Source organism: Scatophagus argus, chromosome 19 (assembly GCF_020382885.2).
Source record: "Scatophagus argus isolate fScaArg1 chromosome 19, fScaArg1.pri, whole genome shotgun sequence".
In the NCBI taxonomy this organism is placed as follows: Eukaryota; Metazoa; Chordata; class Actinopteri; family Scatophagidae; genus Scatophagus; species Scatophagus argus.
This window is the reverse complement of record NC_058511.1, coordinates 11,533,347-11,545,991: the sequence shown is the minus strand read 5'-3', so window position 1 is coordinate 11,545,991 and position 12,645 is coordinate 11,533,347. Positions and strand designations below refer to the sequence as shown.

Below are 12,645 nucleotides of genomic sequence, written 5' to 3'. Positions count from 1 at the left end.
GTATCTATTTTTCCCGACTTCATTTAAATACACGTATGAATTTGTGTGTCTCTGGAAGAAGGGCAGCCTTTTTAATTAAACTGAACATGATAACAGCTTTTCCTGGATTTGTTGTTAGTGTCAGGATTTGATTGACGAGTAAGAGGTTAAAAAAATGAAACTTGGATTACTTCAAGTAGGGCACATGAATAGCGGCAGCACCCGCTGACCCTTTGTGCTTTTTCTGCCGATCAGTGTTTTTTCCTACGATGAGTAGGAAAGAGTCTTTCGTGGCATCTTCCTTTTCTGACTCATCTTCAAGATGTGTTTTGCTTTGAGCCTAATGAGGAGCTCTCACAGACGGAGAGGACACCTTTGAATTCCATACCAGCTCTTTCCAAACGTACACCTGGTGACCTCATCTGCCAAAGGAAAGTTCAGATTATATCAGAAATTTGCAGTTTTGTACACTATGCGGTTAAAACTTCTTGAATTCCCTCCTGAGGCTAGTTTTGTTTGTGATTATTTCAGTGTGAGAATCCAAATACTAGCTGTCAAGACCTCTCATATAAGCTAAGCCAATTACCTTAAAAAAAAATCCACTTCATTTGAACCCACTTTGCTGTGTCTACACCAGACACTTGCCTCTTTAACCTTCCAGGGACCTTGTGGCATGCAAATTATAGATCAGTACTTTCAGAGCTGCAGTGACGCCTGCTCCAGCAAAGTTCCCCCTCTTCTCTCTGTCACTGCAGTTCCACTGTAGCTGTTTTATTTCTTATAACCTCTGTTCTCTCCTGTCATGTCGCATGGTTTGTAGTTCGAGCAAAATATGAGTTATTAGGAAGTTATTCACTGTTGATTTTCTGCATCAGATCATTTTTACAAACAAGGCTGTTCCCTTGTGGCGTATGGTTGAGGATGTTGAGGTGCCACTCGCTGTCTAGCTGTCACCTGACCAAAAATACATGCTGTTCTTTGCATCATACTGTGGACTGTTCTCTACATTAACAGATCTCAAATGTTTCTCTCGCATAAAGTTGCTGCAAGCACGTATCTCTCTGTGTGTTCATTTGAGTGTGCTCAGCATGCTGATGAGCTTTACTGCCTAGAATAAGAAAACACATTTCTAGCATTCAGTGGGAATGGTAATCGTGCCTTTGCCACACACATCTTAGCGTTAGTACATTCTGCTTACAGCTGCACTTGGTTCGTGCTTTTGGTTCCGATATTTAGTGATTATTGACCTGCTGTCAGAAGCACTGCAAGGTTACAGCCTGGAACATGACTGTGAGCATGCTTGTCAGAGTCAGGGGGGAGAACCAAGGACATAGATCTTCTGTGCTGCTGGGTTGAAAATATGTGTGGGGCATCCACTTTTTACACTTTTCAGAAGGTGTGGCTTCTTAGTAGCATCATCCGTGTTCTATGCATTGTCTAATGCCATGACCACAACTTTGTGTTGTATCAGACTCAGCGTTATTGGCCAAGCATAAGAACACATAAAGAAATTTGACAGTTTTTTTTATTTCTCTCAATGAACTCACACACTAATAGACAACAGTCGTCCACCACAAGCTGATTGGTTTTGCCGATATTGAGCTTCAAGTGATTGTCGTTGCACCATGTGAAGAAGATCTCTATCAGTTCTCTTTAAAAAAATTCTTTCATTGTCTTCACTACATATATGAGTTGGGACAGACATGGATGTGAACTGCAACTCAACTCGATGGTGGAGGCATACAACCATGAGGCAGTAATCTAGTTTTTGGAAATGATGTGCAGTATATTCCATATGAAATCCTTTTCTTGCCTGAAATAGAACACATGTAAAATATACTGTATATCTTAGCTCCACTAACAGTATTGCTGTAGGGATATCAGATGTTCTGTTGTTCGGTCTAGCAAATTACTCATCGTCAGGTTAATCATCATCATAGGTCAATTCTTATCAGAAAATAATACCTGAAACGACACTCTCACCTACCTCTGCTGTATTTAGTGCTTATTAGCGAAAAGCAAAAAGGACTCCAAATAAATGCTAATGTTGCTCTGCATCTGCTGCCTGTCAAAACAGGCAACTGAGTGTCAGCAAGTTTGCCATATTAATTTGAAAGGTGATATATCTTTTCAAAGCTTCTTTCTGCTGTATGTCTCACTATTTCTGAGTGCCATTGTCCTGTACTGAACTCAGCCGCATTAAAATACTTTTACAACCCCCCTGCCAGAGAGTAATTTGTAAACAAATTAGCAGAGATTGTACCCAGAGTGTTTAATTCAGGCTGTCAGATTACCACGGCAATTAATTGCGCCTCTGAATTTAGGAATATTAAATGCCTGTTTATGTTTGGACATGGTGCAAGAGACAACAAACAAAATATGGTAATGTAAGATGGGGAAGGAGGGAGGGATGGGAGATCATAGGAACAGCATGGAAAATGAGAAATACTCCACCGGATTAAATCAGTTCCTTGCTCTGGCTTTTGAAAACGAACAAGAAAAGATTGTAATGAGAAGCTCCTGATTTTGCAGCCACACAAACACAACAAGAGAGGGGAGTGGGAAATCGTGTTATGTACAGAGAAAAATACCACCAAGCGAGCTGCAGTAGACTAGTTATAAAATCTGTGGGACAAAGAGATGCTGAAAGCTGGAAAGAGATGAGAGGAGGTGCTCACAACGTTAGCAAAGAGAGGCACTAAACACCTTTTGTCATTGGGTAGAGAAGAAAGACAAAGAGGAGCTGACAACATGGCTTTGAAGAACTACAGTAACACACTCAGCTAAAGCAGAGCCTGACATGAATACTGGGCACAATCCACCAGTCACAGCTGTCTGTGCTTTTGTCTGTGTGCCATTGCCAAGGAAAACTCCAGACGCTCCTCAAACAGCCCAACCTAGACAAGTTGTTGTTTCACTTGCCATTGTTTTCGATGCGTTCAGTCACTTTGGCGCTAATGTGATTAAAGAGTGAAACGTCAGACTTTGATTGGGGTCTCAGGCTGCCCGCGAGTGTGTGCACTTAGGAAAGAGACGAGAGGAAAAGTGACTGCGAGAGTCTTTAGAGTCGCTTGTTTTGTTGACTCCGGCCTTATTCGAGCCCCTGTTGTGAGGGTGATTAGTGTTATTTACATTATTGAGCTTATTGTCACCTCCACACTACTGCTCCTGTCTATATTTTTTTCATTAGCGAAAGCCTCCCAGCTAGCTCTGATGGAGCGCCCAGAGGAAGCATCGTCTTCTTTGATGTTGTCCCGTTCCAGCAGATAAACAGCTTTCCCTCACACTAGCACACTCCCAGACAGCCGCAGATTGCTCAGAGCCCCTCTGCGACTACTAGCTTTCCTTCGCCTTTGCCTTTTCTATTCTTTGTATCTTTCCTTGTTTAACCTTTGTTCGCAGTTCTCCGAGGTTTTTCTCTTCTGATTCTCTTCTCCCTGGTGTTTTGCTTGTGTTCTTTTGACTTGTCCTTTCGTTTTTCAGACCACCTGCTGCTGTTGACTGAGTTCTGTGGCAAAACATGTTTTTGAAAAGCAAAGCAGTGCACTACTTGTTCACAAATTGCTGAATGGGTTTCCACACAGATTTTTTTCACATTCTGATCATTTTCACATCACATTCATGTTCTCTTTCTGTCTCTGTGTCTCTTCTTTCTGTCTTCTGACTACAACTTTTTTTCGAGGGACTGTATCTTTGGTGATAAGCCTGCAGATCTTTGTACTCCCTCTGCACTGCTGTTTTCGAATACCACTTTGAAACCAGATAGTCTCCAATGCTCGTTGTCTTTCTTCTTTGATTTTTTTTTTCTTGTCATTATTGCTGTTTGTTTCTTATCTTTTTCCGGCATGGTGGAGATTGCTGCTTATGTGAGCAACTTAGATCTTAATTAGTTTTTGTACAAATGAGCCACTGCATCGGATGCAAGAAACTTGCTATAAAGTATTTCACATCCTGTGTACCAATGAATATTCTCTGCAGAGAACACATATCTCACATAGCAAGCATTTACAACAGATTATGTTGAAGCTTTTAACTTGGGATATGTGTGTTTATATTGCTATGAAAACTGTATGGATTATTATGTTCAGTGTGCAACTGTAAAAAATTTCCAGTGACATACACTCACAGTTTTATTGCCTTCTGATCTGTTATTTTCTTTTCTTTTCTTCCTCCTCATTCAGTCTTTCCACCAAGGAAATTGAGTCCCGGAGTGAGGCCCTTGGTCTGTTTGACACTTTAAAATGCAACCCTCAGGCCTTTTACAGCCACATGACCAAATACGTTCTGCCCACTGTGGAGGGAACCGACCAGGACCGCCTGCTCTACTACTACACCTTGCTGGACGCTGCAGGCTGTGAGCCTTATGTCACCACCACCATCAAACCAGACTCCCATGTCAAACTGCTCAAAAAGCTTCGAGCTGTCGCCAGCGGTAAGTTTTTTTTTCTTTATCGTTGCAATGCAGATGATACAACTACTGCATTGCTAGTAGTTGGTTTACAAGAAGGACAAAAGGCATGGATAAGCTGCCTGTGGTTCAGATGGAACACCTTGAAGCAATGGATGCGGTTTGCTTCTAAAATCTGACCCTGTCAGTGCTAAACACATCAGTAATAGAAACATGTCTCATTAGAGCCGATTACACGTCAGTATAGTCTGTCTATGATATGAGTAACTACACTTGCTTTTTTCTCCTTATTGAATGTAATCATCTGTGCAGGAGGTATATTTTAGAAATAAAGGATTTCATTTGGCTGTGCTCAACAAATGCTCTGCTCTGAAAAACCACACACCGTGCTAATGGTGCAGAATTGACAAAAGCACCTGGCATCAGTTAATGCTGTTTCTCAGGTTCCAGAGGTTAATGCACTTCAGTTGTTGGTGGAAAACTAGCCCCGAGCCTTCAGTGTCAAGAAATCAAGTGTAATGCTGAAGACTTGAACATAATCCCTCTTGATATGATTGATGACTCACATACAGATGTCGGCATTCCTTGTCAGCAGATAAGCTCAAGTAACTGTCATGTAGTATCTTAAGAAGCATAGCGACTGAATGCTTGATTTGTGGCACATTTCTGGTCCCAGATAAAGCTTGAAAAATCTTAGTTCTCTGTGTAAAATGAAATAATGTTTCTTCAAATGTACACATATTGTCTTTTTTCTCAACGTCATCTTGCCCTTTGATCTTATTCGCTTCCTCCTCCTCACCACCAGCTCATGTTAAGAACTGAAAAGAAAAAGGATTGAAACAAACACAACCATTGACATTTTCCTGTACGTGACAGGAAGCAATCCACCTCTATATTAGTCGTCAAGCTACCTAATGCACCGAGCTCCTGAAACAGCAACCGCGCCGCAGTAAGGTGCTCTTTCCACTCAGATTCCTGTTTCAGCACTCTCTCCAAGGACGTCATGTCCAGGTTGTAGCGTGTCACTGGTTCAGCGATCCAGCTAGAGGGCTCAAACTTTGTTGTGTACGGGTGGAGGTGGTGTCAGCTCTCGATGAAGTTCAGTAAAGGTCAGCCAGGTGTCAGCTGTGTTTTCACGCCTCACTTCCTCCCTCTGCTCCTGATAACACCACAGCTTTTACCGGTGACACATGTCTCTGTTTAGCACACACACACGCAAACATAAACACACCTTCGAGGCATCCGCATCGAGACTTGTAAATTTCTACATAAATGAACAAAAATGGACTTTAAGGTCATACTGCCACGGCTGTATTTTAGTTTCACTCACACACTGTGTGTTTTCAAGCACATTCAATAAAAAGAAGAAAGATGCAGGATGACGTGCTGCTGTTGATCATTTTGTGCTTACATTTTAACAAATTATTCAGTAATATAATGCACAGCATTAAGGACTGCCACAGACTAACAAATAACAAATTGAAAGTTTTCAACATCTGATCAGTTACAAAAAGAATCTATCTTAAAGATGAGTTGAGGAATAAATCTGATTTGCCTCTGCTTCAAACAAAACCTTTGACTTGTCAATGTAGGAAAAGTACAGGTGCATATAATTAAACAATGATAATAACCCCATTCCATAGGTTGAGCATGCACAATACCAGAGCGCTGGAACTGGGTCACTTGAATGGAGCCATCGTTAATGTTATTAGTTAATGAGCACTTTTGCTTTTTGCCCTCTGACAAGTCAGAATGTCTGCTCAGAAATGGTCGAGTCCCATGAAGTCGTTTGCTCTTACTAGAGTCTCATACAAGTTAGACAGATCTGCAGTGCCAAGTTCAATTTGCTACACAGTAATTGAACAGTTGCTTTTCAAGGGGAGGGCCTCACACAGGTTCCTGATCAGGTTGGGATCTGGAGAGCCTTACAGACTGTTGTTGCGGTCCTTCAGAAATTCCTGAGCTACTTTTGAAATCTGACGGGGAACATTGTCCAGCTTGGGCGAAGGCTGTTGTTGATGGGAAGAGCCATTGCTGTGAGGAGGGTGTATTTGGTCTGCAGTGTTCATGTGGGAGATATCTGTCAAAGACGCTCCACATGGTTGCAAGAACCCAAGGTTTCCCTGCACAACATTGCATTGTAAACAGATGACAGTGGTGTTAGTGTTGTGGCTGACTGGTGTACATACAATTATATTTCATCAAAGTGAGTAACACTAATGTCCTAGCACATATACTGACCTCGTGATATTAACACTTACACAGTGCCTTCCCTCGTAACTCTCTCTCACACACACACATGTTCACAGACACGGTTATAACTTAACCCACACGTTCACACTCTTGTAGCAAAACTGACACGCAGGCTGTTGCAGTGTCTCCAGGGCCACCAAGTTCCTACTAACGCTCTCCAACAAGGCACACACAGTCATAAACACAAATATACACACACTCAAAATGACTCATTTGCAGTCCTGAACAGACTCACACACGGAGACACACGTACAAGGCATTCAGAAAGTGGAGAGACAGGTGGTTTGTGTCCAGTATTCATCAAGATTTCAGACACAGTACCAGGTGACTGTCTGAGTGGGCTCTCCTGAGGAAGGGTATGAGATGCTGCCTGGGTGTGGAAGAGACTGAGGCAGAAGGAGGAGTGAATGGGACAGGGGGGAGACAGAGACAGAGAGAGAGAGTACATGTGTAAGTGCATGTAACTCTTATCTGCAGTTTAAGTGTCCGTCTGGGCCTGTCTGAAAGTATTGTCTGAACATGTGTGTGTGTGTGTGTGTGTGTGTGTGTGGGATTTCGAGCAGCGTTGACAGAGCCCTCCCCACAGGCAGACCAGTATTAAATATTTAAAGCGCAGACAGGCTGTGGTGTTGCCACAGTAATGTGTCTGTCTGATAGCACGAGAGACCTAGAGCATGGCACTCTCTCTCTCTAACACATACACACACACACGCACACACATACCGAGTTCTGCAATGGTGGAGTGAAGATATGATGCCCACAGACACATACGCAGATAAACTGTACACCTTTGCATGCAAACGCAGACAAACAGCAGCACCTTCACTTACTCATTGGTTGCGGTTCACATCAACCTCTTACTCTTTTCTGTACATTTCTTTCATGCACTCCTGTCATATACTAGAATATTGAACAACCTCGGCTTATGAAATCATTCTGCAAATCATCATCCAATCTCTAATTATCCTGGAAGGGCCGCATGGTTTGCACTTACCATACGTGAATACCATCGTAAAGCATGCACTGTATGCATAGTGTAAAGTGCCTTTAAATAGGCCTCTCTTTTGTAAAGTGCTACTTTCTGAATGGTGAGGTGTTTGATAGGAGTCTGAATGATGGACTTCTTACAGGATATAGCTATTACATTCTGCTTTGGCACGTAAATACATACAGCAAAACCTAATACTATGTGCACAATGCCTGCAAATTCCTTGTTTATGCTTTAAATGTACATGTCATTTATGCATATTTATATATATTCCACAGTGTAAAGCTAAACATAAAGGCTGTGTTCTTTATTCATCATATTACTTGTTGAACATTTGAACATTTTCCTTTAGAAATCATTTAATATGTGAGACCGTACTGTTCCACTGATTTAATTGCACAATGATCAGTGCAATGTGATGCAGCAGGTCAAGTGTACAAGGATTATAAGGGAGACTCCAGGTGTACTGCTACATGGCTTGCTCTGTGCACACAATGTAAAAATAAATGTACTTAACCAATGTCAGCATACATTTTAATGTTTAAAAGTCATGTGTCTAAATAATAAACTCTTTCTGTTGCAGGTTTGAACTACCGGAAGCTGACAGATGAATCGTTGGATCCACTGATCACTCTACAACCAGTTCTGACCAGTCAGAATGTGCTGTCCATCTCCAAACTTGCAAATCGACTGCCTGTACCTGATGGTGGAGGCGCAACAGTAACCCCCAGTGCAGTTCACACAGTGTGGCTTCAGAAGCTGTTTTGGAAAGGAGACCCCCAATTGCTGAAGAGACCTCCACAGAGTGACCAGGATTACCTCCATGCGTACGACACATGCGCCAAATACCTGGACAGGCTGGTCCCTGCTGACGCTGTCCACTTCCTGGACAGTATCACCTTTTCATCTGATGCAGCAGAACACGTAAGCCTAAATTTGGTCAATTGATAGTGATGTTTGTGTTTTGAAAATGTTTTTCTCCCTCAAATCCAGTCATCTTCATTGGAAATGATGCGTGCTAGACATAAAAGAGGAAAAAGTAGAATGACACAATGTGAAGGAGGGTATGTTTTCTATTACCTTCTCAGACAGGAACTGGTGGGAGTTCGGCAGACAGGCAATTTGTAATTGCAGCACAGAAGGTACTGAAGTTGGTTTCAGGCAGCCACCCAGACAGGATTCATATTGTCTAAAAGAAGTGATTGTGGGGGTATCCAATCACTGCATCAAACTGTCACATTCCTCACTCTGTACTCTTCATCGTCTGACCCGCCGCCTCTCATGCCCTCGGCTCAATTTTTGGAACGTCAAAAGTCCTTTCCTAATTTTAAATAGATTATTATGTTCACATCCGTACCCTGTCGCCTCAGAGCACATACCAGTCATGATTTATAAAAGAAATTATAAAATTGCACAAGAAATGTCAGCCACATAATTACAGCTCTCTGAAAAATTGTCCTGCAGAGGACTTAACGTGCCTCAGAGCACCTTATCAATACTGGCCCACACTTTTTTTCTCTTTTTTTTCATAGTGGCACACTGCCACCAACCCACTCTCGAGACCTTCCTTTTTTCTCCACTCTTGTCTTACGCATCCTTTCTGTTGCTGTGACTCTGCAAGAGCTAATTGATCCCCCTCTACTTCAGAGCCAATTAAACTCCAATTCCCAGCAGGCACTCTTTTCCCACTGTGCTTTTAGACATGCAGATTACCTCTCAGAAATCCACTGTCTGCTTTTTCTTTCCTCACCCTCTCTTTCCTTTTTTTGATCTTTTTTGAACCGTCAAAGGACAAATCTTGACCCTTACCTTTGTTAGGAGTGCATCTGACCTTTCACATATTGTGCCCCCCTCTCCCCACAATGGATTGATCCATTTCCCACAAGGCTGAAGGCTGAGAGGGATGGCTGGGACTTAGCTTGCATCTTCCTGGACATGTTTTTTGAAGGGAAACAGAGCATGTTGGCATTTTTCCCCCTTCTGAAGTATTGATCTTAGATAGCATCTTTGGGGGAAGCATTCTCCTCTGTTCAGTGAACAAATCTTGCCCTTTGATGAATGCCTACATCTGATTTGATATCGTCACATCGGGAAAACAACAGATTAAGTTCACACGCATGAATGCATATCTATACTTATCCTTAAAAAGAAATTGTACCTGTCAGGAAACTCCATTTGAATGGTCAACCTGTTTAGGCAGAGAGAACTCCTGTCAGAGTCAAGATATCCAGCAAATGCAGAAGGGTTAATAGCCTGCGCCTGAGTGTGTGGCTAAAGGGGCTGGAAATGTGAAGTAGGATGATTTATAAGTAAGGGGAGAGTAAAACCTCCTACAGCCAAAGGCCATCTCTTCTCCCCATGAATGGTTAACCTGCTCTCACTCAATTGAATCAATTACACAAGGCTTCCAGCTATGATCTCTCTCTCACTCACAGACACATCACACACACTGCTGAAGTTCCTGATGGTATTTTGGTGCAGATAGATTGGGTTCTACCTGCCCCTCTTCAGCATGTTAAAGTTTGAAATTAATGTACATAACTTGTGCACCTCTCTTTGCTCAATTTGATTTTCTTTCCTCGTACTGTTCCTCCCTCTCATCCCTCTGTTCTCTCCATCCATTCTAATCTGTCTCCAGCTGAGCATCCAAGCGAGGTCGGAGGTGATAAAGCGAGCCACCAAAGCCCTGCGCCAGCTGGGCGAAAAGAACAGGAAGAGAGGAGGCGACGGTAGCGGGGAGCAGGAGGGGACGGACCCAGCAGGGATGACTTTTGATGAGGCTCTAACACACCTGCAGCAATCACAGGCCCACCTGGACACCCTGAGTCATGCCTTAATTCTGTCACTCAAAGAGAGCCAGCAGGTAGACCCCATCTGCCACACATTTAAGCCTTCTTATTTTTAGGAGGGAGACATTCTTTTTGTGTAAATGTGTTCTAAATGTTTTGTTAATGTAACAACACCCTGCTCGTTTGCTGCAGAGATTCACGCTTTAAGGTAACGCATTAGCGTAAAAGTAAGGTGAATGACCAGTTCGAGGCTTAAATGGTAAATTGTTTTAAGTTATATACAGCTAAATCTTGTGGATTTGTGTAGGAAGCACTTTTAAATTTCTTCAAATGTGATGCAAAAATAAAATAGAAAGTGTTAAGCTTGGAAAAAAGTTATATACTCATTCATGTTAAAATATTTTTTTTAAAGTTGAAAGAAGTTAATCATTTACTTCACGAAAGGCACTGCAGCGTAATCTACAGGGAACACATGAATAATGTGTATGTTTTACATCTGTTTTTTTATTTACTTCTAAATTGACCCAATAGTCAATTTCTGAAACTTATTTGATTAAGTGAGTCATTCACAATATTTGAGACACACACATACACACACACAGAGTTAACCACTTACATCCTGCTTCCTTACCTGCTCACAGGGTCACCTTTAGCTGGACATACAGATAGCTGTCTGTATGTGCGTGTGAGTGTGTGTATGCGCGTGTGTGTTGTATATGTCTGGGGTGGTTCTGCTCGACTAAGCTCTTTCGGGCCTCACTGGGACTAGTCAAGGTTATATTCATGTAAAACTATGAGCTACTGTTTCAAATGAGCCCTGCCACATGGCCATATATACAGTACATACACCATGCTGTATCTCATTAAACAAAGTCACACTGACTTACCCCACTGTCACCTCCCTGTGACTGTGTGTGTGCATACACGAAATTAATGTGGGGCTAGAAAGAGTGTTGCTATGCAACCGTGAGATACCCATGAAAACTGATAATTTCTGACCCCTACACTGTGCATGTTTACAATATTTAGGCCATTTATTATCTCCGTTTATAAGCACTAGACAAAAAGATACAAACCTTACTTTGCTCTAAGTTTAAGTCACAGGTACACACACAGACTTCACATCTTAAATCCATTCACTACTCTAGTCACTGCTTGCGTAACCTTTAGCCATAACCTTAGCCTAACCTTAACCACTCACCCTAAATTCAGCTGTTTTCAATTGGGCATATGTGTTTTGTCCCCAGCTGTACCAGCCATCCCCAATTAACTGGTCTTTAGTCTGAATTAAATCCCCGCAAGTAGCGCCAGTCATACACACACATGCACACACAGTCCAGCCTCTGCAGTGTAACTTCCTGCCACAGTTGCAGGAAGAGATTGTATCCTTGGAGATAGATAAAAAGGATATAAGAACCAGGAAAGGGCAGATAGGTAGAGAAAGATAGATAGAAGGAGCCCTGTAGGCTCTGTTTGGTTATACTGTGGTCATTTATCAAGTGTGCGTGGCCAGCTGCTGGCAATAATAGTGGATCGTAGAGGAATCCACCATAGGCACTTTGACCTGCCGCGAGGACAGCAAATTACACACTGTGGATATTGTATCGTACGATACCATGATACAGTGTTTATGAAAGCTTGGGTCAGTGCTCAGAGAGTAGCTGTGAAAAGATAACTGTGCTATGAGCAAATTAGTATTTGCCTTAGCACAGTGCTGTGTGCCGTGCCTTTGATGATTAGCGGTCATAGTCCTGCAGCAAGCAAAATTACATTGTTTTTAAAAAAATAATCTTTGTACCAGGAGGAATCTCGACTAGATGCCCAAAGCACCTCATTAAGCGAATCTCAGCGCCTGTTTGTCCATCAAATTTGAAATGTCACAAAATTAATAATAAAACTGGAACTAGATTAAACTTTCACTCACAAATAACACCTAAAAATACTTGTTCTTCTCACTTTGCAGCTGGTACCTCCCCCACACTTCTACTGGCCAAAGATTTTTCCTAGAGACAATCATGATTCCCAAATTTGAGATTCATGTTGAATGTGATCCGCTAGAAGCAATGGCACCACAAAATGTCACCCAACCTGGTACTTCAGTCTAAAACTAGGACTTTATTACCTGCCACTAATTGTCATACATCATTAATATATGTTGTCCATGTGTCATGAAATCGGGACTGTTATATACCATATGAATATAAATAGCATGTATGTTATGTGTTCCA

At 42.1% G+C, this 12,645-nt stretch overlaps 1 protein-coding gene across 3 annotated transcripts in view; it reads left to right on the top strand.

Moving 5' to 3' along the window:
* The window catches only part of nbas (NBAS subunit of NRZ tethering complex), a 137,921-nt gene that overhangs the window by 81,815 nt on the left and 43,461 nt on the right, over positions 1–12,645 (top strand). For all 3 annotated transcript variants that reach the window (XM_046373882.1, XM_046373884.1, XM_046373883.1), the window contains 3 exons: positions 4,161–4,411; positions 8,212–8,552; positions 10,267–10,491. In XM_046373882.1, coding sequence (XP_046229838.1) covers positions 4,161–4,411; positions 8,212–8,552; positions 10,267–10,491 — 817 coding nt within the window. The remainder of the gene's footprint in view (positions 1–4,160; positions 4,412–8,211; positions 8,553–10,266; positions 10,492–12,645) is intronic.